At 38.9% G+C, this 27,995-nt stretch overlaps 1 protein-coding gene across 1 annotated transcript in view; it reads right to left on the reverse strand.

Moving 5' to 3' along the window:
• Positions 1-9,469: 9,469 nt before the first annotated feature.
• The window catches only part of adamts6 (ADAM metallopeptidase with thrombospondin type 1 motif, 6), an 87,447-nt gene continuing 68,921 nt past the window's right edge, over positions 9,470-27,995 (reverse strand). Inside the window, exons 18-25 of the mRNA XM_084400573.1 lie at positions 27,838-27,918; positions 25,081-25,244; positions 23,686-23,824; positions 21,179-21,308; positions 17,085-17,289; positions 16,824-17,000; positions 12,765-12,921; positions 9,470-9,631 (exon numbers count right to left, since the gene is read on the reverse strand). Of these exons, the coding sequence (XP_084256699.1) occupies positions 9,522-9,631; positions 12,765-12,921; positions 16,824-17,000; positions 17,085-17,289; positions 21,179-21,308; positions 23,686-23,824; positions 25,081-25,244; positions 27,838-27,918 (1,163 nt within the window). The 3' untranslated portion in view covers positions 9,470-9,521. The remainder of the gene's footprint in view (positions 9,632-12,764; positions 12,922-16,823; positions 17,001-17,084; positions 17,290-21,178; positions 21,309-23,685; positions 23,825-25,080; positions 25,245-27,837; positions 27,919-27,995) is intronic.

Consider the following 27,995-nt stretch of genomic DNA (forward strand, 5'->3'; position numbering starts at 1 on the left):
TGTCTCCAGCAACACCATCTGGGGTGTTGGTGGAAGCTTGTTTGTTCAAACCAAGTTCTGTCAGAACACTTGAGATGCTCTTAATGGGTCTGGGAAACCTGGCTGGCGATTCTTGTTCCTGGCGAAGAGCTGTTTTTCATTTGGCTGTTATTTCCCACACCTCATCATATCAGCTTCTAGTGCATCTGATTCATTAACAGCTGAAGCCTTGTAGATCATGAAGCTACAGTACAGTCTGGGTTTATTTTCCCCCACGTCATATCTGCCCCTGTATCTCTTTACAGAAGCAGACTACATGAGCTCGGGGCTTTTTGGTGCCACAGATCAAAACCAGCCCTGTGTGATTTATCTGGAAAACTGTTGTTCAAGTAGAGCCAAAATTCTTTGAAGCACGTCTATCGTAATTCTCTAAAAGGGTCCCAGACATGTTCCCGTGTGCCATTTAGTGCTTACAAGTGCACGTGACCCCATGTGGATCTGGATTTGTGGAAGTTATAGCACTGTGTATCTTTCTTGAATAACATTGTCTGGGAAGCAGTCAGTTTGTCAGTTCAAATCTAGACTAAAAACACATCTCTTTGGCCTAGCGTACACAACACATTATAGACTTCTGTAATTCAATGTTAGGCTACATAGATTAGGTCAGCCGGAACCGGGCACACTTCCCATAAATCCTGATGTACTTGTTACATCATAAGAAGGATGGCATCTACGCTAATATTAGTCCCTCTGTTTATCCCGAGGTTTACCGCAGTCTGCCGGATCCAGATCTGATGAAGGACCTGCGCCCGGACACGACGACAACACAGTCCTGAAGTGTCAACTAGTCTCTCCCCTGTGAAGGCCTCCTTCCCTTCCCTTTACCTCTGTACAGATAAAACGTTGTCGGGATAATTCCGGTTTGCGTGGCTACGCGGAAGCGATAAATAATTCTTTATTATAAATTTTTAAGGCCAGACAAGTAGTTTGTTGAGGGTTGGTTTGTAAAGAAGGACTACACGTCTGCGCACATATATATTCAAACGCGCATACCTATAGACTAAACACGTGATGCGCATGTACATGCACATTGGAATCTATTTCAAGGTTTGCGTTCTCGAGCCACCAGGCACTGTTGTTGTGCGGATGAGCGGGCCGGAGCGCGTTAAGGGTTTTCTGTTAGAATGGTGTCGTGTTAGCGGCCCCTAACTTAATAACTAATGATCTTTGCAACAGAAGTGAATCAATCAGCTGAACAATAACTTTATTCTAGAGCAGCTGTAAAGCCAAAACAATCTCTGTTACTGTAATTCCTATTATCACTGTAAAGCTGCTTTAAAACAATATATATTGTTAAAAGCGCTATATAAATAAAGGTGACTTGACTTGACTTGATTGATATCATCGGGACACCAGCATGATGCCGATAGCATCCGTCGAGCTGAAGGAAAATAAGACAGGAGAACTTAAAGCGATAGTTCACCCAAAAATGAATATTCTGTCATCATTTATGTCATTTACCTTCATGGCATTCCTGTTGTATGACTTCCTTTTATGCACTGCAGAACACAAAATTATTTGTTTTAACTATTTTTGTCTATACAGTAAAAAAAAGTCAATGGGGTCCAAATCAAAGCATTTCAACCCTATTAACTTTTTATTAATGGTTTGGACAAAAAAAAAAAAAAATGCTTTTGTGTCCCACAGAAGAAAGAAATTCATGTTATATAATATATATAATTCAGATTTGAAATTACTTGAGGGTGAGTAAATGATGACAGTGTCCATTTTGGGGTGAACTTATAATGAATAATGCTAACATATGTTATCAGTCTCTATAATTAACTGTCTATTTAAAGACGAATCCTCATTGGGTTGGTACTTTCTGGTTCTCATTCACACCTTTTTATCAAAACTGCCTATGATGTGCTAATGAGTTCCCACCTCAGTGAAGCCCTTGTTCTTGGAAAGCACTTGTGCTGGTATTTTCTCTCTGCCTGTAATGGGCTACAAAGCTGGATCAGTAGAATCACAGAGTTGATGGTGTGAGTTGCACCTTTGGCACTGGTTCTGATTTCCCTTTTTGAATGACAGAGACAGACTCCTGGCACCTGCTGGTATTTCCTCTCATGCAGGAATATAATGTACGTGTTGATTGGCCGTTGGCTGTAGTTTTTGCGGTGGGTTCAAGCGTAACTTTTTGACTTGGATGCAGACGATGCGAGGCAACAACACAGTCTACTTTTGTCAATGCTAGTTCTTTGTTGGCTTGATGTGTCAGACCTTAAAACTGACTTTTAATTTGGCGTGCTTAGCAACCTACATAAAATGAAAACCTCACAAATGACTGAATTGGAACTCTTCAAAGACTCCAGGCATTACAGTAAATTAATTTTTTTCCATGTGAAGTGCACAGGAGATTCATTTCAAGTGATTCCAATACAATTAACAAGTTGCTAAGCTAACGACACAATATACTAATATGCACAAAAATACTTACCACACACAAATTGGGTAAAATATGATTAAATTGGGCCATTTTTATCAATGCTATTGTTTTGAGTAACACAGTATTTGAAAGCAATATGTCAATTTCAACTTAGCTCATTGCAGTATTCTGGGATTTTCTTATCTTTGGCCAAAACAAGGTAGTCTATGGCTGCATCCGAAATCGCATACTTCCCTACTAAATAATAGGCGAGTATGTCCGAATTCACAGTACTCATAAAAGAGTCGGCAAAAAGTCCTCGGATGACCTGCTATTTCCGGTGAGATTCTGAATTGTGGATACGATGGACACTTTACTATCCCATGAGGCCATGGGACAGGATTTATGAATGGCAGTGAAGCGACGCAACTGATGCTGGTAGGTCACATGATAATGACAACATGGAGAATGTAGTACAATTCGGATTACATTCACACTACACACACTCATACTATATAGAACTTACTTTTTTAGCAGTCGTGAAGTAGTTACTTATTTAAAATAAGTACCTACTCAGGAGACAATGCAATTTCGGACAGCCAGGTACACACCTTAAATCAGAGGTTCTCAAGTCTGGCCCTCGAGATCCACTTTTCTTTTTAGCTCCAATCCTGATGGAACTCACCTGCCTATTAATCCTGAAGGAGTCGATTAGCTTGTTCAGGTGTGTTTGATTAGAGTCGGAGCAAAACTCTTCCGGACGGTGGATCTCGAGGGCTAGAGTTAAGATCCCCTACCTTTAAATTTGGGTAGGCAGCTCACTAGGTTTTTGAACACAGCTATTGTTATTTGTCATTGTTATAGTCTTCAGCATGTGTGCCAGAACTGAAAGCTTGTTTAGTCTGTCTAATCTGTTATAATCCCGACGTACAAATATTGTAAGTGTGATACAGAAGGCTGGTTTTGTCTGTCGTCCTCAACACTCTATCATGAAGAAGTGATCAGTGATCATGAATCACTGGCTAATCTTCATTAAGACCACATAGGGACAGCATTAAACCATACCCCCCCGAGGTCAGGCACTTTCAGGCAAACGCTCAACCACTCCAGAGTAAACAAAGCCTTTGTTCCTCTCTGAGAACCTTCAAAGATAAACATCTGTTTTGGGTAAGTAAAAAACGCGAGTGCAATCTTGCCATCAGCATGTCTTTGATCACCATTGCCTTATGCACATCCCCCTTACGCTAACAATGAGAACGCTCGGCTCTTGGGGGCGCAAAACCGAATGCTGTTCACAACATGTTGCCGTCGACTGAAATGTGTTGACATCCATGTATGCAGTTGTAACATAAAGGCTTCAACTTAACCGTTTTTGGCTTCCATGCATACATAGGGCTGCCCTGTTATGCTATATCATTATTTCTTTTGACATCTCAGCCTGTCCCTTTAGTTTACAAAGAGATAAAGAATGGAATTGTTTCTTGGCAAGTGTCTCTGCTGTCTTGCTTCATCTTTGTTGTGGCTATGCTGAGAGTCGACATGTAAACAGCCGAATTGTAGCTGACAGTTGCAGCCAGCTGCTAAGACGTTCTTAATCTTCTCTCAGTCTCTGTTTCGATCGCTCTCTTTTTCCAAGTAAACGAGACAGAAGCCCAAGCAGTTTTTCAGGAATTCAAAAGTAGTTGATTTAGACAAAACAGAGCTGCTAGCAATTCATAGCATTACGGTAAGTAGGGCATAAGTGTTCAAATAGCGCAATAGTTGGGTTTCAGAAGTGAAAATTCATTCATTTTTTCCATAGTGAAATGTTTTACCATAACGTATACTTTCCTAAACCTTTTTGAAATACGAGATTAAGGAATAACGTGCAATCAGATGGTAATTCTTGCAATATTGTTTAAGTATTACCTCCCTTATTACATGGCTACCCACCAAATAAATGGATAAATACACTGATATAAAATGTTGATGTAAGATGTTTTATAATTGTACTTTTATATTATATTAAAGCTTTTGCCAAGCAAAAATTTTTTTGAAATGTACAAAACATTCATCTGAGCAACATGATGAACACTAACAATATTACAAGTAATATTAATGCTGTCCTCTGAGGTCATTTTCACTACAATTTTCACTGAGATGCAAGATGGAGGCATTGTGTTTGTACTGTATGAAACCAGTACGAGTCAGCGGAATGATACGAGAGACATAAATGTTGTGCCCGTTTTAGGGTACGTTTACACGACAACGATATGTTTAAAACTGAGAAGTTTTTCCTTTGAGCTTTCTGCGTACATTGTCAAAACGGTCCCCATTCACACGGATCCGCGAAAACGGCTAAAAACGCTGTATTCTGCTGCCAGGCCAGTAGATGGCGATGAAACACTATAGACTGAACACATAATACGCATGTGCATGACGTCATCGTCTTCAGAGATTCACGTTTTTGTTGTTTACAAAGAGACTGTTTTCAAAAGTTAGCGTTTTCAGGCACCCAAAACGCCGTTAAAAGGCATAAAAGGTTTTAGTTGAATACGGTTTCATGTAAACAGCCCCTTAGTTACCTGGACCAATCAGAATCAAGTATTCAAAAAGGTTTTTAATAAGTGATGATAAATGTTCCTGTTGAGTGTCATGTTTGATTTGTTCTGTAGTGTCATATTTGAATTCCCAGTGAAGAACTACACTACCCATGATCCTAACGAGAGAGATCTTCCAATCAGCGAAGTCGCTGGACGTGGAAATCGCAGCAGATTTCTCAGCAGCAAGCATACAATCCCATAAAGCAATGCAAAGAAAACAATCCAGTCCGTCTCCCTCAGGTGGTCAAGGTTTGGCTTGTGAGCAGGTAGTTGCCGTAACTACATAGCAACTTTATCCACAGAAAGCCCTTTAGAAGTAGACGACTTTACTGACTTCTTTCTTTAAAGATTCAGAACACTCTGGACATTCAGCAATATCTTCTTGTGTGTTCGACGGCATAAAGAAAGCAATTTGGGTTTGGAACAACATGAGGGTGAGTAAATGATGGCAGAATTTTCCTTTTTGGGAGAATCATCCCTTTAATGAATGAGCCTGTTGTTCTCCGGCAGTAAACTCATTTAGAATTACTAGGCATTTGTGGGAGACCACAGGAAAGAACATCTAAGCAAACACAACCCTTTTAAAGTCATTTTATTCAGGATCCATTACATGTTGTAGGATTCACCAAGGGTACAAGCCAAAGGACTGAGAATGTTAAAGTTAATATATTTTTTTGCTTACCCTTTGACACCATTTACCATTATTTATTATAATTATTATTTTTGTGAGCACTGGCCCTTGAGAAACAGTGCAGTAATACCATACCGACATACGCACACTCAAACTCACTGACTCACACAAAAGCATTCTGACGTATTTTAAGAGCGCCCTAGTAGCAAAAAATACACATTCAAACTCACATTTGACTAAAACAAGATCGTGAAGGGTGTTATTCCACTGCATCGTTTTCACTAGACTAGAGTTTGGTTTGCATGCAGTGAAACATACATAAGACAAGTGACACATGGCAATAAATTAGCATATAATTTACAAATGAAAAAAATTAGTAACAGTGTACCAACATTAATAATACTGAATATAAAATGTAAGCAACTATTCACAAAAATGCAAAACTCTCTTCCATAGGTACAGGTTAAACAATGTGACATTCAAAGACACAAGTTCACAGCGATCAGTACCAGTTTCATTGAGTGTCTTATTGAGAGTCCGTGTCCCAAAGCCAGTAAACTTGTACTTCAAGCCTTAGGATTTTACCAAGCACAATATCTGGATGCTCGGCATGTGTGGCCTACAGTTCCGCTGTTCAAGGTTCACTCTTGAATAATCCCAGTTTAAACATTTCATAACAATACATATCCAATTAATGTTGTTTGTGGCTACAAAAGAGTAGCAGCAGCAAAAGTAAAATGGTTGTATGATTAAAAACATAAAACTGTCCCATAATTCCTCAAAACTTCAATAATCAATTGTGTCCCATAACAAAGGTGAGATCTACGATTGAGGTCCCCCAATGCTCTATAATTTGATGTTCCCTTGGGTAAGAGAGCAGGGTAAAGTCACTCAGTCACGGATGGTGGAAAACTGCAACATGTAGTTGGTGGAATGTTAACTTACGATCTTAAACCAGTGTGAGGTAAAAAAACAGAAATGAAGGAAAGACAGAAAAAATATGCTTAAGCTCTGTTCCAAAACTCAGCGAGCTGCTTTTCCGTCTACATCAATGAGTGACGAATTTCAATTGACAGGAAAATCGACCAATCATATAGTCCCTTTTAATGGGTGGGGCTTGTGTATGATGCGTTCCGCCTGCTGTGAGGAACACGATCGGAAAAAAACCCACTACTAAAATAGCTGGCGCTACTCTCTATACTCTGATGTTTGCTTGTGGCATTTCTTGTCAAAGGAAACATGCAGTATTATAGAAGAGGACACAGTAAGCTAGGATGATTTTAGGCCGAGTTTACTTTTTTCCCGATGAGGGAAGCAGGTTCAAGAGCACATAAATAGCATTCGTAAAGTGCACAGGAAACTTGATTCACAATTGATTCCAGTAGAGTTTAATGTTAGCATGTTGCTAAGTTAATGCGTAATAGTCCAACAAGCATAAAAATGCACAGCACATGAGTACTGGGTTCAATTGTATTTTTAGCTATTTTTCATACTCTTCAGTATTAAGTCAAATATTTATATTTCTAGAATGTTTTACATTGAGATCAACACAATGCATTCTGGTATTGCCTTTGCAAAGGAAATATGCTATTCCGCCTAAAAGTGTCATAAAAAGGAACTGCGTCTTCACATCAGGAATGCACCTATGATGCCTTAAAAAGCTGGTCTAGGTAGGAAGCTCACTAGAATTTGGAACAGAGCTAAAGTATTCTTGGTTTTCTGTCATCTGCTTAGACCGCATACCCAGAATGCATCAAGGTCTTACAGCACCATGGGGCCAGAAGAGCCGCCCACTCAAAAGATGAACGGAAGAAGGGCAGTGGAACAAGCAGTGCTCCACTGAGGGAAGAAAAGCACCATTGAGTGTGGAGGGTTTAAGAGTGTGGGCTGGAAGCTCTGCGATCTCAAGGAAGGAGGAAGAGGAGGTGTTTTGGAGGTAGTCGATGGCAAACCGGATCTGGCAGGTTACCCAGGCACTGGCCCTTCACTTAACTCTACTAATGCATCAGCATCACAGACCAGGAGATATCCAAGCAAGTCATCCCGTGCTGATGAATTGTCTGTGTATACTGCTGATAATGTGGCGGATTGTGGCTGCAGCACGCATTTTATGTGAGAATTATTGCGTCTGGAATACGGCGGGCCCCGGAACAGATGCATAGATGTCAGAACCCCAGAATTTAAAGCTAAATACGGATCCATAAAGCAGAATCACGTCAGAATCGCAATTAATGTCTCTCTGGTATCCACAATAATTCTAGAGACACAACAGAAGAAACGTCCCTTTGGAACTAATCTGATTTTCAGGCCTTGTTCGAGTGTCAGACAATGGTGGAATTCTTTGGCCTGTGGTCATGTGATTCAGCTCAGTAAAGCAGGTGACTATAGCACAACTGAACATCTGGACTCTGAAGCTCTAATTGAGATTTCTCCTGCACAAATTCAGCACCCAATCACACTACCCTGTGTGTCTTTGGCCCTTGGGTCTCAATGTTATTTTAGAAAGTTATTGTCAAAAGTGTAACAACAAGGGCTGTCAAGTTTAGAAGCTCCTCAACTAATATAGCCTGCCGCTAACAACTCCGAGGTCAAGGGTTGTAGTCCTTGAATTCAATGCAAGTCATTCTGGATAAAAGCGTCTGCCAAGTGAGTAAATGTACATAGAAGTTCCAAGTTATTGATTTCAATAAAAACCACATGCATTTCTAGTATTGGGTAACTCCATTTAACCACAAAAATAAACAGTTGAGCTGACCAACACAGGCTCTAACCATCTATACCAGGGGTGTCCAATCCTATTCATAGAGGGCCACTGTCCTGCAGAGTTTAGCTCCTACCACAATTAAACATTCCTGAACCAAGTATTTGAAGAATTCAGGATTACTAGAAACTTCCAGACAAGTTTATTGGGCAGGTTGGAGTTCAACTCTGTAGGACAGTAGCCCTCCAGGAGGGAGCAGGATTGGACACTCCTAGTCTATATATATATATATATATTTTTTTTAAATCAAAGGTCAATTCAATCTCTACCAGGGGTAGCCAACCCTGCTTGTTGAGGGCTACCATCCTGCAGAGTTTAGATAAAATTACAGGCAGGTGTGTTGAAACTAAGTCTGCTGAAAGGTAGCACTCCAAGAGCAGGGTTGGCTACCCCTGATCTATACCTATTTGTTTTTAGGGGTGGAAAGTATCATTTGAGTGGAAAATGTGGACATATTTATACCCTAAAGAGGCGTTCATGTCACCAAGTCGCTGTCCTGTCCATTGTTTGGAAACGTTCCTATCATGTGGCAGTGTTCGCACTCCCATTGTTGGTTGTGGTCAGTCTCTGATGCTCATGTTGCTTCAAATCGCCAACTCTTATTTAAAACAAATGACTTCCAATTGCTCTGATGCTGCCAGCGTGAGCAATCGTCATCGTTTCAAATGCCTCTGAATGCGGAGTTGCCAACAGAATCGTGGGAGGAGTGTTTATGTGAGACAAGGGGATATACCAACATCCCAAACTCCTGTAGATGGGCGCCTTGAAGTAAACCTCTGCCGTGCTACTTCTGTGAGCGTTGTGTCCAGCACTTTGGATTATAACAACAGAAAGACATTGATAATAATAATAACCTTTAGCAATTATTATTATTATTATTATAAAAATAACAACAATAATGATCATTTTATACATTCCCACTTCACAGAAGTGAAAATAAAACAGGTGTCAGCGCAGCGCTGAGCAGTGGTTTGGGTTCCACAGGGCTAAAAGCAGTTATGTGTGTGTTGATGAGCAAGAGAGAGAGGCTTCCTTCTCCATGCCCAGTGTTGACTCCTCCAACACTGGTCTGCTTTTCTCACTGCCAGTTTTCTCTCTCTTTCCTTGTTGCAGCATCTGTCTCTGCTTCTCTCCGCAGGGTCAGTGTCCTTGGCACGTCTTGCAGCACATCTGCCTGAAGTACGCACGACTGCAGAACTTGAACTTCAGCACCAATGGGCAATATGCCACCTTATTTACGTCTTTGCACTCTAGGGGAAGAGAAAAAGGTGGAATAAGAAAGGATACGAGAAGGAGTGAGTAAAGTGGTCGATGTTGGGGAACCACAAAGGGGAAACTTTTAGGCTTGTGTTAAAGGGATGATTCACCCCAAAATTAAAAGTCTGTCATTATTTACTCGTTCCAAAATGTCGTTCCAAACTTAGTGGAACATAAAAGATGAAATTGATTTGGGAATGTCAAGCTCCAAAATCAGAATAAAGGTATCTTAAAAGCACTCCATACGAGGACATACTTTTGTGCGCTGTATTCCAGTGCTGTATCCCAAGACTTACAAAGCCATGATATATTGGATTTGTGTGGGAAGCACACTACAATTGAAGTTGCTATTCACTCAAACAAGTAGCCAGGATATACTTCAAGCATTCACCATTTGAGTTCCACGGAAGAAAAAAGACAAATGGGTTTAGAACGACATGGAGGCAAGTTAATAATGACAGACTATTCATTTTGGATTACCTATCGCTTTCAAACCGCCTGCCTATCATTTAATGAAAAGCATGTTTGCATTTCCTCTGAGGACAACCTTTTGGGTTCTTAGAATGCAAGTCATATTTTAGATGTCTGTGTGAATACAGGTGGTATTCGGTCCAGGGTTTTAGTACACTTGTGAAAGGGAGCGCAAATGGAACGTCTTCATCACAGGGATGATATTTAGCGGCCTATATAAATCTCACTGTCCCGCCACCGGACGATGGTACAGTGTCAGAGGGATGTTTTACAACTTGGCCTGTGCTAATGTTCATTTCCTGTCTATTCCAACCTCTTGTTACATTGAGTCCTAATCAGATGCAGCATGATCAATTTCCAGTAAATCATTTTTGTTGTGCAAGATTCTATCCCTCTAGTACCCCAATAAGTAGTCTCAAAATGTATCAAGTTATAACTATCTAATCCAATTAGCCTTTCCAGATATCATCTTGTAGCAGAAGTAGCTACGAATAGTAAATAGTACAAATAAGTAGTGGTAGTGTAGCAAATTCCATATATACTAAGCTAGAATGATAATGAGTTAATGGTATGCTAAGGTTGCAGGCTAATCTGTTAACAGCATACTAAGATAGCAGACTCTGGCCCTGTTTACACCTGGTATTAAGATGTGTTTTGGTTGATCGGATCACAAGTAGACGAGGGAGACACATTCCTGTTTACACCTGATGTTTTAATCTGTCTCTCTTATACACTTCCCCTTCTGTCCTGATTTCTTCTGGGGGAAGGTCTATGTAGAGCTTTTTCAGATTTTTCGATCAAATGCGCCCGGAGACGCCGGAAAACACACAGAGAGCAGCAGCTTTAGTTTCTGCTCTGACAGACGCAAGGCCAGCCGAATGCTGTGAGTGTGTGTTAGAAATCAGGAATGGTGAATACGTTTTTCATCTTCAAACCAAACTTGTGTCTCCAGCCGACAAAGTTTAAATCCCGTCTGGCTAATATGCTTCCCCTAATGTTTATGCATTAGGTCAGTAGGCGGAGAGAAGATGGTCTTTTGTGGCTGTTCGAACCCATTCGACCATATGAGTGTTTACACTACAAAAGCAATCTGGTCAAATGCGTTTTCGACTGCCTCTGGAAGTGGCCGAAAGTGGACAAACTCAAAACGTTTTAGACCCCATTTACACCTGTATTTAGTCGTCCAATTGTGATCCGATCGAACAAAACGCATCTTAATACCAGGTGTAAACAGGGCCTAATAGCAGTTTATAAGCTAGCAGGCTAATCATTTAGGGCATAATTGCCTCGGACTATGCACAGCTAGTAGGCTAATTGGTTAGCTTGCAGACTGACAGAAAAAAAACGGACAAATGCTTAATTAGTTTAGAGTTTTGATTATATACATTCTACTTACCCTGAATATTAACCAGTGCAAGTTTTTATAGCACATAACTTATAAAAGGACATGGTTATGCACATTGAATAACTGATAAGTTATTCAACATATAAGTGTGTGTGCATTCTATCATAGTACCTGAGGTTGTGTCTGTAACATAAAATAAACATGCTTGAGAACATTATTTGTGTGAATATGAAGGACAGCCGGTTATTCTGCGGGAGGCGGGGCAAAGCCTCCAAGTTTAGCAATAAAAATAAGTATTTTGAATGGATCTCAATGGAGGAGAGGCTTCACTATGCTGAATAAACTGCTTTTGTTGGATAACAGCTTCTGTGTAATCTTCAACATGTTTCCAATTAAACATACATTTTGGATTGACCTATTTTTAGAGTTTATACCTGAAAAAATGTTTTCAGTAACTGTCAATTTTGCAACAGGTAGGATTTAGTTTAGGCACTTCTCATTCATTTCTATGGAATCCTCAAACAGTGATTGAATGTCGCACAACTCTGACGGAAATTCAGTGATGTCAAGGTTGTAATGTCATTGGTCATCAAGGCATACATGATCCAAGTTGACCGTTATGATTTTTCCTTCTGGAAGAGCAGTGGAGGTTGGTATCTCCCAATAATAAGACCATCTCTGGAGGGGGACCGGATCTTGCATGACCCTGTAGCACTGGAAAACTAATAGACTTCCTTTGCATCAAGACCAAAACTCTCCCTTAAAAGAGGCCATGACTCAGGGCCTGGACACACAAGCCTCTTAAAGTAATTACAGCGTAAAAGAGAGCGACCTGATTCACAGCGCAGGCAGACGGCCATCTGCATTAGTGTGGCAGCGCACTAACTGGCCCTATCGCAATTATTGTGACTCTTATTAGAGTCTTTAAACTGCCATGGCTGATGACAATGAAAGTAGACATTCTGTCACTGCTGTTGATTAGGATACAACTAATCCCATTAGAGTCCATTAGGAGAGATAATCTAACGCTGCTTCCCCAGTGAAGGAATCTGAATAGGGATCCATCTCGCAAGGGTCATGGAGTTTTTATTGAATCCAGGGTTGTCTAAATAGTGTCCTGCCTCGATTCCAAACAGAGGTGGTTAATAACGGGCAAGAATAGAACAATATAATCCTTTGTTAATTCAAAATTGAAAACAGAGGCCACAAACTTTGTAAATGTCAACACTATGATCAAAGCCAGATGCAGCTGATACGAAAGTCGTCATCGCCGCTCTTTCATGGGATTAGCAGAAGGGTGACTGACTTACCGTCGCCACTGGAGATGGGTGTAGCGTCACACTTGCTTTCACACTGCTGCATGGTGTTGGGCCGTAGTGAGTCTGGACAGTCGGTGGAGGGCTGTCCCGTATACGACAGACACTGAACCGTCCGCATCTGCTGCCCTAGTCCACACTGAGCAGAGCACTGTAAAAAAACCCCGTAAATTCAGCCTGTAATCCATATCTCAGAACCATAAACCGATCATTTATTTTCATGTTGTGGCTGATAACAGATAAATGGATTATATAAAAATTCTGTATTTTGTCTAAAATAATTAAAAAAAATTAATCTAATGTTTTAAATGGTACAGTACAACTGAATTTTAGTATATTTGAATACATTATAATGTAATTGATATACACTTCACCACAACTGCAAAAAACTAAAAGTTAGTGTACTTGGTTACTTTAAAGACAGCAGCAACAGTGAAGAGTATATTTGAGATGAAATATATGGTGTGATGTATAAATAACAAGCAAAATTAAGATTAATATCATTTAAGCCACTTTGTCACATCGAGTCAGTTAAGTTAGACTTCAGGAACTGGCCCAAAATTGTAAATAGAACAGTATTTTCAACCCATTTGTCAACAGACATTAAGTCTTGTCCACTTTCCAGCCAAGAACCATTGAGTTAAACAGGAAAAGGGATATCTGAATGATGTTTTTTTATTTACGTAGCGTTTCGAGCTAGCAAATCTGACATCAGATGTAATTCTGAAGCGCTCAAGGGCGCTCTTTTACTTTCTTTTACTCTGATTTCCCTCAAACTCTCAAGAAATGTATCTACTATTTCCTTGAAATCATAAAAACCCACTGACTTCTGTAAATGAACTATATGCACGATCACTTCCGCATTTAGCCTCGATGGCCAACACAACTTCCGGGGCAGTGAAGTGTATGGAAATTGTGATAAAAAAAAAAATATAATAATAATAATCTTGAGGAAATGTCTCACAACAGGACAAAGCAATATTGATACGATCCGCTAAAGATATTTAAAGCTTCTGGAACTCATTACTAACATGTTACAGTGTAATATACTAAAATATTATGATTACCATAGTTACTAATATATATAATATTCTATATATTAATATAGTTAGGTGTAAGCGGCAGTTTGCATTGGGAGAATACTATACCAGAAGCTTCTGTAGTGCTGAGTTTTTAGTGTGCATATAGAAGAAGCCAACCAATTAGACTGGTGTGAGTGAATTTTAGGGCATTTTTGTGTGTGGTGTCTGTCAGGCGGTCCGTGGCACGCTTGTGAATTCGGGCCCAAACTCAGTGCTCCAAAACGAAGGACCGAGAGCTACTTCGGGAATGTCATTGTAATAGTTTAATTGAATCTCTGACTACTGTCAGCTGTTCTACATTAGAGCTCTCCACGTTGCTGGAGGGAGTAAATTGCGACTGTCTGAAGTGAAACTGAGATGTATTCCAGTAGTCTCCTACCATGATGTAGCATAGTGATTCAATGGAAAAACTAAAAGAGTTGCCTAGCAATCCAATCCAATACACAAATTTAGCTCATTAGTCACTGTGCTGCAGCGCCTAGTGCGAATGCCACAGAAACGCTGACGACGCATGCCAAGACAAGGATCTGATGTGGATTTAGTCATAAACACGTGTAAGACCAACAGTGAAGGACACCTCACGGGACTTGAGTGCAGACATCTCAGATGAGTTTCCAGCAGCCTTCCCATTTCATCCCCTCTGTATTAAACAGACTTTATTAGAGCACGAGTCCCTGACAGACGGGATATGTCAGTGAAGGCCTTAAGTGGGATTTGAACCAGTGACCTTTTGGCCCATGGCTCCCTTCAACAGCCACTCCATTATGAGAGTCTCAGTTCTTTGCAGGAATCATGGGATGGCGGGAAACTCGTACTACAGTAGTTGTCACTTCATACGGGAAAATGGTTAAAGCTAGACTTTTGTTATATTTTTCAGATCATTAAATTGTTGTTCTTGTAACCTTAATTGTTGCTTATACTGTAGGTGATGTGAGAAAAAATGTCTCTATTATATTATATTATATTATATTATATTCTAGGGCTGTTGGATGTTTGAATCTGATTCTATCTAAGGTGTGCAATTATTTTCAGGGAAACGAACGGCTGAAGTAGTTCCAGGCAGGTCTTGACCGCATTACAGTTCCATATCACTTTGCCAAATGATTTCAGTTATTCGAAAGGTCTTTACAGATTACAGCAGCAGAAGAACCAAAACCCACAATGACACTGACCAAGCAAATAAATATAGTAAACAATAGGGTAAAAACGACAAATTATTATTTCCATGTTTTTTTTGCCACAAAATTATGTTTTATTATGTATGGAAAGCACATACTTTCTTTCTCCCGCTCAGAAAGGTGCTGCTCTGACGATTTTATCAGTAAAATAGTTTAGTAACATAAAAGCTATATGACATTTCTCACTGGCGAGGTAATAACGCCGTTGTTCTTGAAGCAGATAAACTTACAGTTTCTCTATTAGTTAAGTTCAGAGACGCACAGACTAATTCACACAAGCTTCATCTCTCTCTCTCTTTCTCTCCCAGAGAGCAAGATAGTGTCGGCCCAGATCCGGCCCGCACTATCTTGCTGTCTGGGCTCTCTCTCTCTCTCTCTCTATAACTGCATTAGACTGCTATCAATGGCTCAAGCCTCTGTTACTAGCTCTAAAGTTACGTTTTGGAATTCGCAACGGAGATGTGGGATTAGATGCGTAAAAAATTAGTCCTACACATAAGAGCATTTTAAGGACAAACACCTGACAAATGTCTTGAAATACAACATCAGAACAATGTCTTGAGATGTGGTTACCGTAGTATAAGCAGAATAATTAACTCCAGTCCGTTGAATTATTAGAAAATAATGTAACTATAATTTACTTGTCTTTTAAAAGCCGGTTGCTTACAAGTGGCTAAATGGGACTACAGAGGTTGTCTGGGACTGGAACAGTTAAACTCATCTACTCACTAGTCTAGTTGTGACTACTCACTTGTGTTCATTTGTGAAGATTAAAACAATGAACAAAATGTGTAACAATCATAAAGTTTTGTCGGTCACAATAATTCTGCAATAATCCAAAAACCTATTGGGCTTTTGTTGAGGGAACCAGGATGATGCGGACTTCTATTTTTCAATCTCTCCTTTTCAACTGCCCTACATTTTTTTCTCCTCTTTTGGATTACTACCTGTAAAGAGGAAGATATTATTATTATTATTCTTTTATTTATACAGCATTTTTAAAAAGATTTACGACAAGACACCACAGTTATCTTGATCGTATCCTTATTTTCAAGAGAGAAACCACAGGGCCGTCTGAGAGTGATGTGTTTTGTCTTTTTAAAAACATATTCTTGGCACTAACAGAAAACCTTGTCAACCGCAGAGATAAACTTCAAACAATCTGGATGATATTACCTCCACTTACACACTCTTGGGCTGTTATACTCGCTGTCACTCACGGAAACACACGTCACTGGCTTTCCAGAGGCTCTAGTTTATCATGCGAGTGTAACTTCTGTTGACGTCAACTAAACACATGGTCTTTTTCATGCTGTATTAAAACACTTTACGCATGTATTGCACAGCAATACTCTTTCTTTAGTTGTTCTAAATCTTAACGACACGTGAAATACTTACACAAGGCTGCATTTGCTTGTAGTTTACAGTCAACATGAAACCGCATTGATTTTACTTCCATGATATGAGATGTATATTGGAGTGAAACAATATTCCAAGTAGGATGGTACTTGATTGGATCGAAAAAACTGGGCATTACATACCAGAATGAGGCTAGATGATTGGAGGGGAGGAGTTGAAAAATAAGAGTGCTTATTTTTCAGATTCAGATGTATAGCATATACACTACCGTTCAAAAGTTTGGGCTCAGTAAGATTTGGTTCTTTTATTCAACAAGGATGCATTAAGTTGATCAGAAGTGACCGTTAAGACATTAATGATGTTACAAATTAAAAATAAATTCTGTTCTTTTGAACTTTCTATTCATCGAAGAATCCTGAAATAAATCCTCATACCTGTCCCCATTCTCCAGGGATCCAGCGTGGCGGCGGACAGCGACCAAGGCTGCAGCGAATCCGGACCGGAGGTTTGTTATGGTCCGAACAGAGGGCTGGTGGGAAGGTTTTGGTCAGGTCGCTACTTTTACACAGAACAATGCGATGCTTGAAGCCAGGGCCACACTTTGGGGTACACTACAGACAAAAACACAACAATATGAAAACAACTTCGCGAGAAGATTATCGAAGACTTTGTAGATGAAGAACACATCAGGTCACCTCAGACCAATCCAGCGTCACCCATTGGGGTGGGCAGGACTGATTGTTGCAGGACTCTTGCTCTATTGGTCGATGGGTCAGACAGTGGCTGTCCTGCAGGGTCTCCTCCTCGGTGGGGTCGATTTTCCGTATACACAAAACAGTGCGTGTTCGGATCCCTCCGTCACAGGTTTTCCCACATTCTGACCAGTCACCAATAAACCACCTGAAAACACACAAAATGGGAATTCTCCATCCATAAATATTTATTACTAACTGCATTTTGCGTGATTTCCTCAAAATACATATTTAGTATGTATTGCATTTATGCTACCCCTCAAAAAATTGTAAGTACTTTTTAAGTACTTTTTATTTTTTTAAGTACATTTAAGTACTTGTGTAATAATAAATAACTACATGTAATTACTATAGGGTTAGGATTGGGGTGTGGTTTAGGTTTAGTTGCATGTAATTATGCATAATTTATAGTTATTATTACAGTAACTACATGTAACGTGTAACAAGGACACTGTAAAACAAAGTGTTACCAAAAACATTTATTTTAAACTGTAATAATACAGTACTTCACAACTTTACTGTTTTTACTGTTTTCTTACCAACCCCAAACTTCTTTTCACAATAAAATCAATAGATATGTCTTTGCAGTGACTGTCCCTCACAGCTCCGTTTACAATCTCTCAGTGAAACGCAACATTGAAAAATCCATCAAGGTCTTGATTTTGATATATTAGTTTCAGGGGCTTAATGCAAATAATGCCTTGCCACATAGTGACCTAAAATTAGCAAGAAGAGAAACATTTGGCATAAATGGGCTGAAACGCCATTGTATTTACTACTCAAAACCATATTAGTACTCTCAATTGGTTTTTGGACTCAGCAAATGCACTTTGTTAAGGTTCAACGCCTGTGAACTCCACACAATGGCAACAACAAATCCAAATTTGCATTCAATTTGTCTTAGTTTTTGGCAAAACTACTCCAACACTTTAGCTGGGCTGTGGAATACAGACATTTTATATAACCGTGTCTTTTTATCATTTGTTACGGCTGAATTAAGTTCTGTGTGGTTTGTTTGCATTCTCTTGGCGATGCTCTGATAAAGCCACGGACTATGTGTCTTATGAAACGCTACAAGTAAAATAAAATTAAAGCTGAACATAAATTAATAATGAAATAAAACCTGTCATAATCTGCAAGATCATTAGAGAAATGACCTCCCCAAAAACAACAGGGTGTTCTCAAATGACCATTACGACCCTTTCTGGGCCAGAGACTGCATTCCTCTGACATCAGGTGGAGATGGAAATAGATTTTAGATGATGTTATTAGCGATGCCCATCTTGGGGTTCAGGTTCACTAAACCCTCCACTGGCAAGATGCAGGAGTGCAGAGGCCAAAACCATTTAATTCCTCCTTCCAATTTAAAATTTGCAGACACAAGTGAACTTTGCTCAGCTGCTCGCCCCATTGAAAATGAGTGTTAAGTGCGTCTGGCCGCCGCACACACGCATACTCCACACACGTTTATGGATATTGTCCCTTGAGGGTTCATAGATTCTGCTAGCCAATACAATTAAACGCAGGTGATCACTCATACTTTTTTGGATGCCTTTAGGATTTTGGCACCAAAATCCAAATGAAAATAGGCAACATATGAAGAAATAAATCATGTTGCTTAGTTTTTAAGCTGTCTTCAAAGAAGCTCTTTATGGTCGGGGGTGCTATGAAGACAAATGAAACATTACGGGTTGTGGGCCTTTGCACTTTTATTGCTAAGCAGCTATGTACTATTATGATAAGACTCATCAAAACAGAATACAATTTCTGTATTTTTTTTATATATTTTTTTCATCCTAGGCTGACAAAGAGAGCAAAACCACATTATAAACCACATTTTTGGCAAATTATTTTAGAAAAAAACTAGATTTTTTGCATGATGTAAATAAATGAAGCCTGTTTTCATAACAATTAAGATTTTTAGTTACACTTTATTTCAATGGTCCACTTTAGACATTTTACTAACTATGGCCCGGTTTCACACACAGGGTTTAGATTAAGCCAGGATAGGCCTTAGTTCAATTAGGACATTTAAGTAGCTTTTATAAACATGCCTTAGAAAAAAAAAGAAAAAAAAACATTACTGGTTGCATGTTGAGACAAAACATGCATTGTTTTGTCTTAACATGCAACCAGTAATGTGTTTTTTTTTTTTTTTTTTTTTTTACTGATCAATTTTAAGATATGCCAGTGCTAGTTGCTTTCAGTTAAAACATGCATTTTAATCTGGGAATAGCTTAAGCCTTGTCTGTGAAATCGGAGAGATAAGTAACTTTGCAACTACATGTCAACTAACTCTCATTGGAGTATTAGTAGGCTAGTGTTAAGTTAGGGTTAGGGGTTTGCGTTTGGGTTAAGGCTGGAATACACTACACGACAAACCACAAGGCATCATACACTTGCCGACTTTGTAAATAGTTACAAAGTAAAAACTGGGCATCATATACACTAAACGACTGAGGGTCACACACTACTAGACTTTCAAATCATTACGAGCACAACAAACTCACACAGAAACATGTGACAAATGAAGACCTTATGTGTTCTAAAATCAGCTCAAAATATTAACATGTTTGATATCCTCCATATGAATGGAATCAAACTTTGAAGTCGAAGTCTGTGACCATCATACACTACACGATTTTCTGTGAAATCTGTCAAGTCAAACTGGCTCTGACTTTCGGCAGAAATTGTGTCACATTGTGCAGCGTTTTAGCTTTCAATGTGGACATAATTGCTTATCACAGGAAACTTGTCACATCTTACCAAGTTAGGACATAATGTAATGCAAAAAGTTTGCTCTCATTGTCATTCTCATGATGCAATAATTAATTATATATTATCTGCATTTAATACATATTTATTAAAGTATTTATTTGCAGAATGTTGGCAGAATGATTTTTCATACTTCATTACAATTTTGAGAATTTATTTTTTTATTAATTTATTTAAGGAAATGGTGCAAATTGTGATAACAAATGTCCCACTGCAAACATTTTTTAAATAAATTTGTTTTCCAGATCTACATGATGTAATCGTTATAAATAGGCTATCCTTTATTTATGCAATTATAATAATTAGGCTGTCAAGCCATTAAAATTGTTTATCAAATTAATTACACGATGTGGCGATTAATTAATCGAATTAATCACAAATTAATCGCACATCTGTTTGGGCTGAGAAATTACCCCAAAAAGATCATTTAAAGTCATTATTGTGTTAAATGAGAAATGCATCAAATAGACATTATAAAAAGTAGGTTTAGAAGAAAAATGTAATTAGTAAATGATAACAGAATTTTCATTTTTGGGTGAAACTTTTTTTTTTTTATTAATATGGAAATATGATTTTTTTTTTTTTTTTTTATGAAATTATACTAATAAGAAAGTAAAACTGCCAGTAGGTGGCTGTAAATGTCTAAATGAGTGAGTCATTGAGTCATTCAGGAATATAAAAATAATGGCTCTCTTTATGAAAGGGTCATTGAATCATTGGTTCATCCGATTGATTCGCTCAAAACACGGATTCATTCAGAAATGAAACACCGCTGTGAGTTGCTCTGAGGCGCACAACAGTTCTGCTCTGGCTTTACAGGTAATATTTTCATTGGCAAAATTGAGCAAAAGCAGACAATATTGTGTCTAAAATATAACAATATTAACTTATTTGTTGAACTGTTGTGTAAAATCAGTATCACATTTGCACTTGTGCTATTTGGGACAAAAACATCACTTGTGTGATATTGCACTCATAACTGTGATATAGCTTAACTATATCATATCATATAAATATGAGAAATCATACAGGGCATTTTTTTATTTTACAGGCATATAATTAGGTGCATATAATTATATAGGCTGGAGCCTATAGAAGGCAATTATATGCCCCTAAGATTCATGAGTTAATGCCCTTCTTCATGTTCCTCACCAATCAACTGTAAGAAATGTTAGACTACGTAGGTCTGGGGAAGAATAATAATTATATATCTCTTTTGTTTTGTTTCCCCAATCAGTACGCCTCAAAGTTGCTATACTCACTCGGGAGGGCAAGGCTCGGTGTTACAGGGCCGCTGGTTCCCTGGCGGTTTGCTGTCCGAGTCACAGTAGCTGTTTTGGACCACGGAGTTGTCATCCAGTCTTTTACACACCACCTCCTGCTTCTGCGAACCTGCAAAAAGACAATAAAACATCAGTTCATTCATCTGCCTAACGCTTTCAGCTGCACGATCGTTTTCGGCACTTCAGCAGCTCGTGCGCAAAGCGTTGTGTGGTCGGCATCGGTCCCTGAGGTTAAACTAGCTCTGTGTCTCTTCTCTAGGGGTCCGCTTGCTGACAGAGCACTCTGTGTGGATAGAGGCACGGAGGTGATATCAATTTTCCCTCCGTATTATATCTAGGTGTGTAAATGCCTCGGTTGAAGTGAGTGTCTTAGTGAATGATTTTTACAGAGAAGCCAATCTTTTCTTTGGCTCTTGGTTGTGAAAAGTGAGCATTACCACAGTAATGGCAGAGTAGTGCGCTATGCTTAGCGCTAGAGGCCATTGGACTCTTTGGGGCCCATAAGGAAAGACATTAGCCTCCAGTTAAGCCGGTTTATGCCAAGCTTGGCTAGCGCGCAAGGCCACCTTGTGAGGTGGATCTAATAGCTGCCAGTACGGCATTCTTGACTGGGTAACCGAAATAACAAACTACTCCGGTGGGAGCTCGATGAACCCTTTCAAGATAAGAGATTTCACAAGTACCGATTTGATTCACTGAAACCAGACCAGGGGGTAAATGTAATATCTCACAACATCATGATGTAAGACCGTTATCTTTGTTGCATATAACGATCAAAACAATAAGACGGCAACATTGAAATTTAATGGGAGTTTGTAAAAAAAAAAGAAAAAAAAAGCAGGAATCAAGTCCAAGTGTCTGAATCACAAATCATTTCTAAAAGAATATTGCTGAATTTTATGGCAGTTCGCTTGGTGTTCAAATGCTCCCTGTGTGGCTTGCCAGCAGAACAGCCGGGAGTTGTATTAATAACCTAAAATTTCACAAATGACATAAGTGTTGCCCTGGGGTATTTCCATATAAACTAAAATGTGTTCAAATGAATTGAGCAACGAATGAGGTTGAGTTCGCGGCGCTCTGTGAAAACCCTCAGTGGACTAGCCTGCGATGTTTGCATTTTTTGGTGAAATATAACAAGTGCTTTGAATGTTTTCAATGGCCATAACTGAAAAAAGGAGAGAGGAAAGCTATTTATTGTTGTAAGAAAGCCATTTATTTCGGAGGAGCCTGAACAGTCTGGTCATATTTGAGGTGAGGGCTCACATTTACATGTGGTTACGACATTCAGATGTTGAAATAAGAGGCAGCCTTTCTGCTCCCTGCACAACTTGTCTGTTGGCGGCACAAATTGGTGAACCATAGTCATATGTCAGATAAAAATAAAATTTTTGATCATTCTGTGGGATATATATATTTTTTTTAATAAAGAAATGATGACTCTGAAAACACCAGCATGCATTTCCAATCCAATGCTGTTCATAATAAAAATGTAGCAAATCAAAATAGAGCTTTCAAGCTTAAAAAAATACATAAAAGTGCCATAAATGTATCAAAGGCCCTGTTTACACCTAGTATTAAGAATCGTTTTCGTCAATCTGATCACATTTGGACGACAAAATACAGGTGTAAACGGGTCTAAAACGTTTTGAGCTAGACCACTTCCAGAGGTAGTTGAAAACGCATTTGAACGGATTGCTTTTGTAGTGTAAACACTCATGTGGTCGAACGTGTTCAAACAGCCACAAAAGACCATCTTCTCTCCGCCTACTGACCTAATGCGCAAACATTATGGGAAGCGTATTAACTAGACTGGACCTAAGTTTTGCGTTCATATGTAAATTGCAAAAGCTTATTTTGTCCATTAGATTGAAAGATCTGAAAAAGCCCACACATTTACCTGCCCATAGACTCTCTCCTTGAAGAAACCAGGACAGAATTGGTCAAAAGTGGACAAAAGAGACAGATTAAAGCACCAGGTGTAAACGGGAATGTGTCTCCCTCGTCTACTTGTGATATGATAGACCAAAACGCATCTTAATACCAGGTGTAAACAGGGCCATACATTTTTAGTACCAAAATACCAAAATTTAAGTTCCTATTTGCTGATAATTATGAAGAAAAGCAGTCCAATTCACAAATGAATCATTCCAACCAGTTTTGTGAACTGGATGAACTGATTCCTTCAAAAGATCTGTTGTCCAAGAATCAGACTTTGCTACTTCTCTCATGAACTCTCATTTTTGAAGCTTGAAAGCTCAGTTCTTGTTCACTGTAACTGAACGGACAACTAATAGATTATTCAAAATGTATTCTTCCGTGTCCGAGTCATCAGGAAAATCCTTTAAACTACTTATGAAGCCTACTGGTGATACTATCAAGAACATGTTTTCGTCCAGTATTTCCATTTATTTTTCACATTTTCTCATTACAGATCATCAGGTACAACCAACTTTCTCAATAAGGATGTGCGGAATTGATTGTCGTACCTCCTGCACATGTTGTTGAGCACTCAGACCAGGGCAGATGGTGCCAGGAGAAGCCCACTTCATTGTCCCCACTTCCTGTACGCTGGATGGGCACATTGAACTTGTAGTGGATGCCCAGGTTCTGTTCCTGTAGCAGCACCTGTAACATTTAAAATGGAATAGGGGTTTCTTTTCTGTTGCTAATATACAGGCATAACAAAGAGGTCAGGGTCAACCTGGTTAGTTTTGTTCCCGAATTGCAATTATTTATAGTAGATGGGATGTTAGAGTATTTTATGGTGGGACTGTTCACATTCTTGTGGTTGCATCAGCCACTCAGTGTAGTCGTGACGTCATTCCTGACTGGCTCAGACTAGAAAAAATTCACCTGTATGCAGGTTGCATCCTTCCAAGGCTGGAAATGCCAGCTGAGCAACTGTCATTGAGATGAATGGGAGCCAGGTATTATAGACCTCCACGATCTTAACCAAGGATTTTGGCAAAGGAAGGAAGTTGGTCTTGGATTAGTGACAAAAAGACAAATACTGAGGTCTTAAAAATGTATTGAATAGAGCAATCAAATCATTAGGAAGAGGAGATTTTTTGGATGAGCCCAACCTCAGTTCAACTTGAACGAGCACATATTTAGCATATCACATCAGCTTTATTCCTGAATTACTTAGTCAGAGAGCTATAAATGCATGTGTGTGTGTGTGTTATAAATTGGAAAGCCCTGTTAACCAGTGTGGGCCACAATGGAATGGCTTGTGGTGCATTGGCCACTTGTATGTTTTCCAGCGGTGCTGCGACCAGATCCTGGTATTTCCAGCACTTTTTGTCCAGGCGAAAGCGATTGTGGTTGCCGAGACGGGGCTTTTCAGAATGAACACACACACGCGTGCTAAAACATGTGCACATGAGCACTCGCATTTGGCCAGACAGAGGTTTTTAGTGCAAACATATATAACAGTTAACTCTGAAACCGCTAGCTAGAGTTCATGTGAGGTTTGTACACAGATGTGGACTTTATTTAGAAGGAGCCAAACAATTTCAAACTGCGCATTCAAAACAAGCCTGCTCTACAGTATCACTACTGTGACCTTACTACATGAGCTTTTATTGACTGAAAATAACTCAGAGGAAAGGCCTGAATTTTGTAAAATAGCCATATTTTAAAATGATTTTTGTCCCTTTTACATTTAAGTAAAGTGGAGAGATAACAGGAAACTACAGGTCCAACAGAGAGGAAAGGGACATGACACAAGCTAGATTGAAATCACATAAGTGCTTCAGTGCGTCTCTGAGCATCTGAACGACCTGCCAGGCCACATCTCTGGCATATACTTCTAAAACATTAGACCTACTGAGACTACTGTGTTCCTTATAGAGAATATATAAGGATCTAGATCTACTCACCATAACCACCAGAATTTCAGTGGTGGCCCCTAGAGCTTCTAGCGACTCGGGTTCATCGGTCGGCCTCTTGTAGTGGAAGGCTGTTCCTGCGATGTCAAATTTGCGGGGCCAGTCGATGGTCCAGGCTCCGTTGATGTAATAGTCATCCCCCTCCGATTTCAAAGCTGTGACAAGTGAGAGCACCAGTTAATAACCCGACACGAGCGAGATGCTGCCAAGCTGAGAGGGTGATGTCATCGCTGTCATTCGTCAACATGACGAGCATCGTCTTACAGAGTGGCTCAGGCTTCCTGATGTCATGGCCAATTTTCACTCGCGCTTTCAGACGCAGTGCAGCTTGTAGATCTAACTTACCAAGTTCAGGTGAAAGTCTGCTTTCCTCACAAATGCCATAACTGCTCAGTTGTCAAAACAAAGATCTCATCTCAAAGCATAATTGTAGAAAAACGTCTTGATTGAGATTGGGCCAAATTGTAGAAAAACAAGGTGTTTTTTACTCACTCCAGCTCAAAAGGACTTTTGCACCATTTATTTTTCCTAAAGGCACACCGTGTTTTTTTTGTTGAAGATTTAAACAAAGAAATGAACAGTACTTTTGATAAATCTTTAAATGGATAACACTCACATTGAAGATGAAGACTGTTTTATTCTACATAAGAATGGCATGATGGGCAAGTCACTCCATCATGGTGTACAAAAATTTTGCCAAATATTTTCTTGGTGGTAGTAATATTTGGTTAAAATAGCCAAAAATAGCACACCATAAATTGTGAATTACCTGAAACAAAACAGAAAATTTGACTTTCTATTTTTTTCCGCCATGGAAGAAAAAAAAAGGAAATTTAGCAGAATGTTTGAACTGCCCTTTTCCATAAATGAAAGTATAGACTTGCTCCAAAAAGCATCATATATATGTGTAGTACACATGATTTGTACACAAGTCTTCAGAAGCAATATGATAGCTTTGTGTGAAAACACACTAAAATCCAAATTATTATTACCTAAAAATTCAAGAATTTACATTTTTAAACTTAGTGTGTCAAGATGTGTTGTGAAAGGTTACACATCGATCGATGATGCCAAATGCTAATTGGTTCTTGCAGGTCTCATAACTGAAAGTGACCCGGCAAGTTTTCATATAAATGCATATGCATTCATTATATAGGAAAGAGTTGCGTACAAATTCTTGAAAACATTTCCTTTTTATTCCATGGATGAATAAAAGTCATATGGGTTTGGAAAGACACAAGGGCGAGCAAATGATGACAAAATGTTATGCTCTCAAACTGCCAGTTATATGATACGTTGGCTAAAACCAACCAGAGAGATAAGACAGTTGTTTCAGGTACAATTGAATCAATGAACCAATTCTGTAGCATGCTTTCATTATTAGCCAAATATTTGTGAGACATTTGAGATCCTCATTTTAAACAGGGCTATGTGTTTGTATTCCACAAACATGCCATGTGACAAAAAGTGTTTTACAATTTCCTTAAATGTGTTGCTAACATCAGCCACTTCTGTGCCAGAACATCAGACAACTTATATTCCTCTCAAAAGGCGAGAAAATCCTCCACGTCAACATGATGGACAACAAAACTCAACAAGCTGTCATACACACTAGCTATATTTATGTTTGCACTCAAAACAACTTAATTGGACCCTCTTGTTTGATTGTTTTAATTAGTTACATGGCTGGGAACCATGATGGTTTTACTCAGCTTGTGGTTGGGAAAAGACAAAAGACCCATCTTAAGAGAATGAACATGAGAGGGAAGACGGCTGTCAGATTGAACCAGATTTACACCCACAACAAAGCTTAACAAAAGTGCGTCACTTCACCACTTTTGTACTCAGTTAGAGCTGCACGATTATTGAAAAATTGAGAATTGTTTCAAACAGAGATCATAATTCTGAACAAACAAACGAAACAAAATAACACAGCATTTAATAGAGAATCTGACTAAATGTTAACTGATGCAGTATAAAGTAAAAATGTTTGATTCATTCGAATGACATTTTTTTTTTTTAAATCACTTGAATGAATGATTCAATGACTCACTTGACTTGACTTGTTTTATTACTGGATGAATCAGCATTTTTTTGAATGAATCTCTTGAATGAATGATTCAATGACTCACTTGACTTGACTTGTTTTATTACTGGATGAATCAGCATTTTTTTGAATGAATCTCTTGAATGAATGATTCAATGACTCACTTGACTTGACTTGTTTTATTACTGGATGAATCAGCATTTTTTTGAATGAATCTCTTGAATGAATGATTCAATGATAAATAATTTTATTAACAATCACTTGTCGCCACCTACTGGTGTAACGATGTAATTCATACAGTCTTTATTTGTAGCATCAGGTTAATTTCAAAAGGTGATTTACTCTATTTTGATCACTACCGTAGACATCAGTGTTTATATCTGAGCTTTTATCCCAGTACTTCGGTGATAATTTGAATATTTGTAACACACAACCATACTGTCATGTTCAAAAGATTGTTTGTGAAGCTGTTTCATACCTACACATTACAACTGCTCTTTCTGGATCAGCAGCAACGCAAACACAGATTTTACTGTGCCGGTGTGATTCTGTCAAAGGTTTAATAGACAGAGACGAATCTTTGTCATTTAGGAATGAGATCGCATGGGTGTTTGAATCGAGATCGAGATCTTTTAACGATTAATCGTGCAGCTCTAAACAATCATAAGCAAAGCTTCAAAAAGATTAATACAAACACTCACCAATATAGTTCTTTGACACGGCCACTTCCCTGATTTCAATATGAACCGATCCTTTAGGTATCTGGACGACCTCCATGTAACCTGCAAAATGTAAATCTTAATTTAAAAAAAAATGTCAAAATAAAGCAAAACCTGAATTTTACTCATAGAATGGCGAA

Source organism: Rutilus rutilus, assembly GCF_951802725.1.
Source record: "Rutilus rutilus genome assembly, chromosome: 25".
NCBI lineage: Eukaryota > Metazoa > Chordata > Actinopteri > Cypriniformes > Leuciscidae > Rutilus > Rutilus rutilus.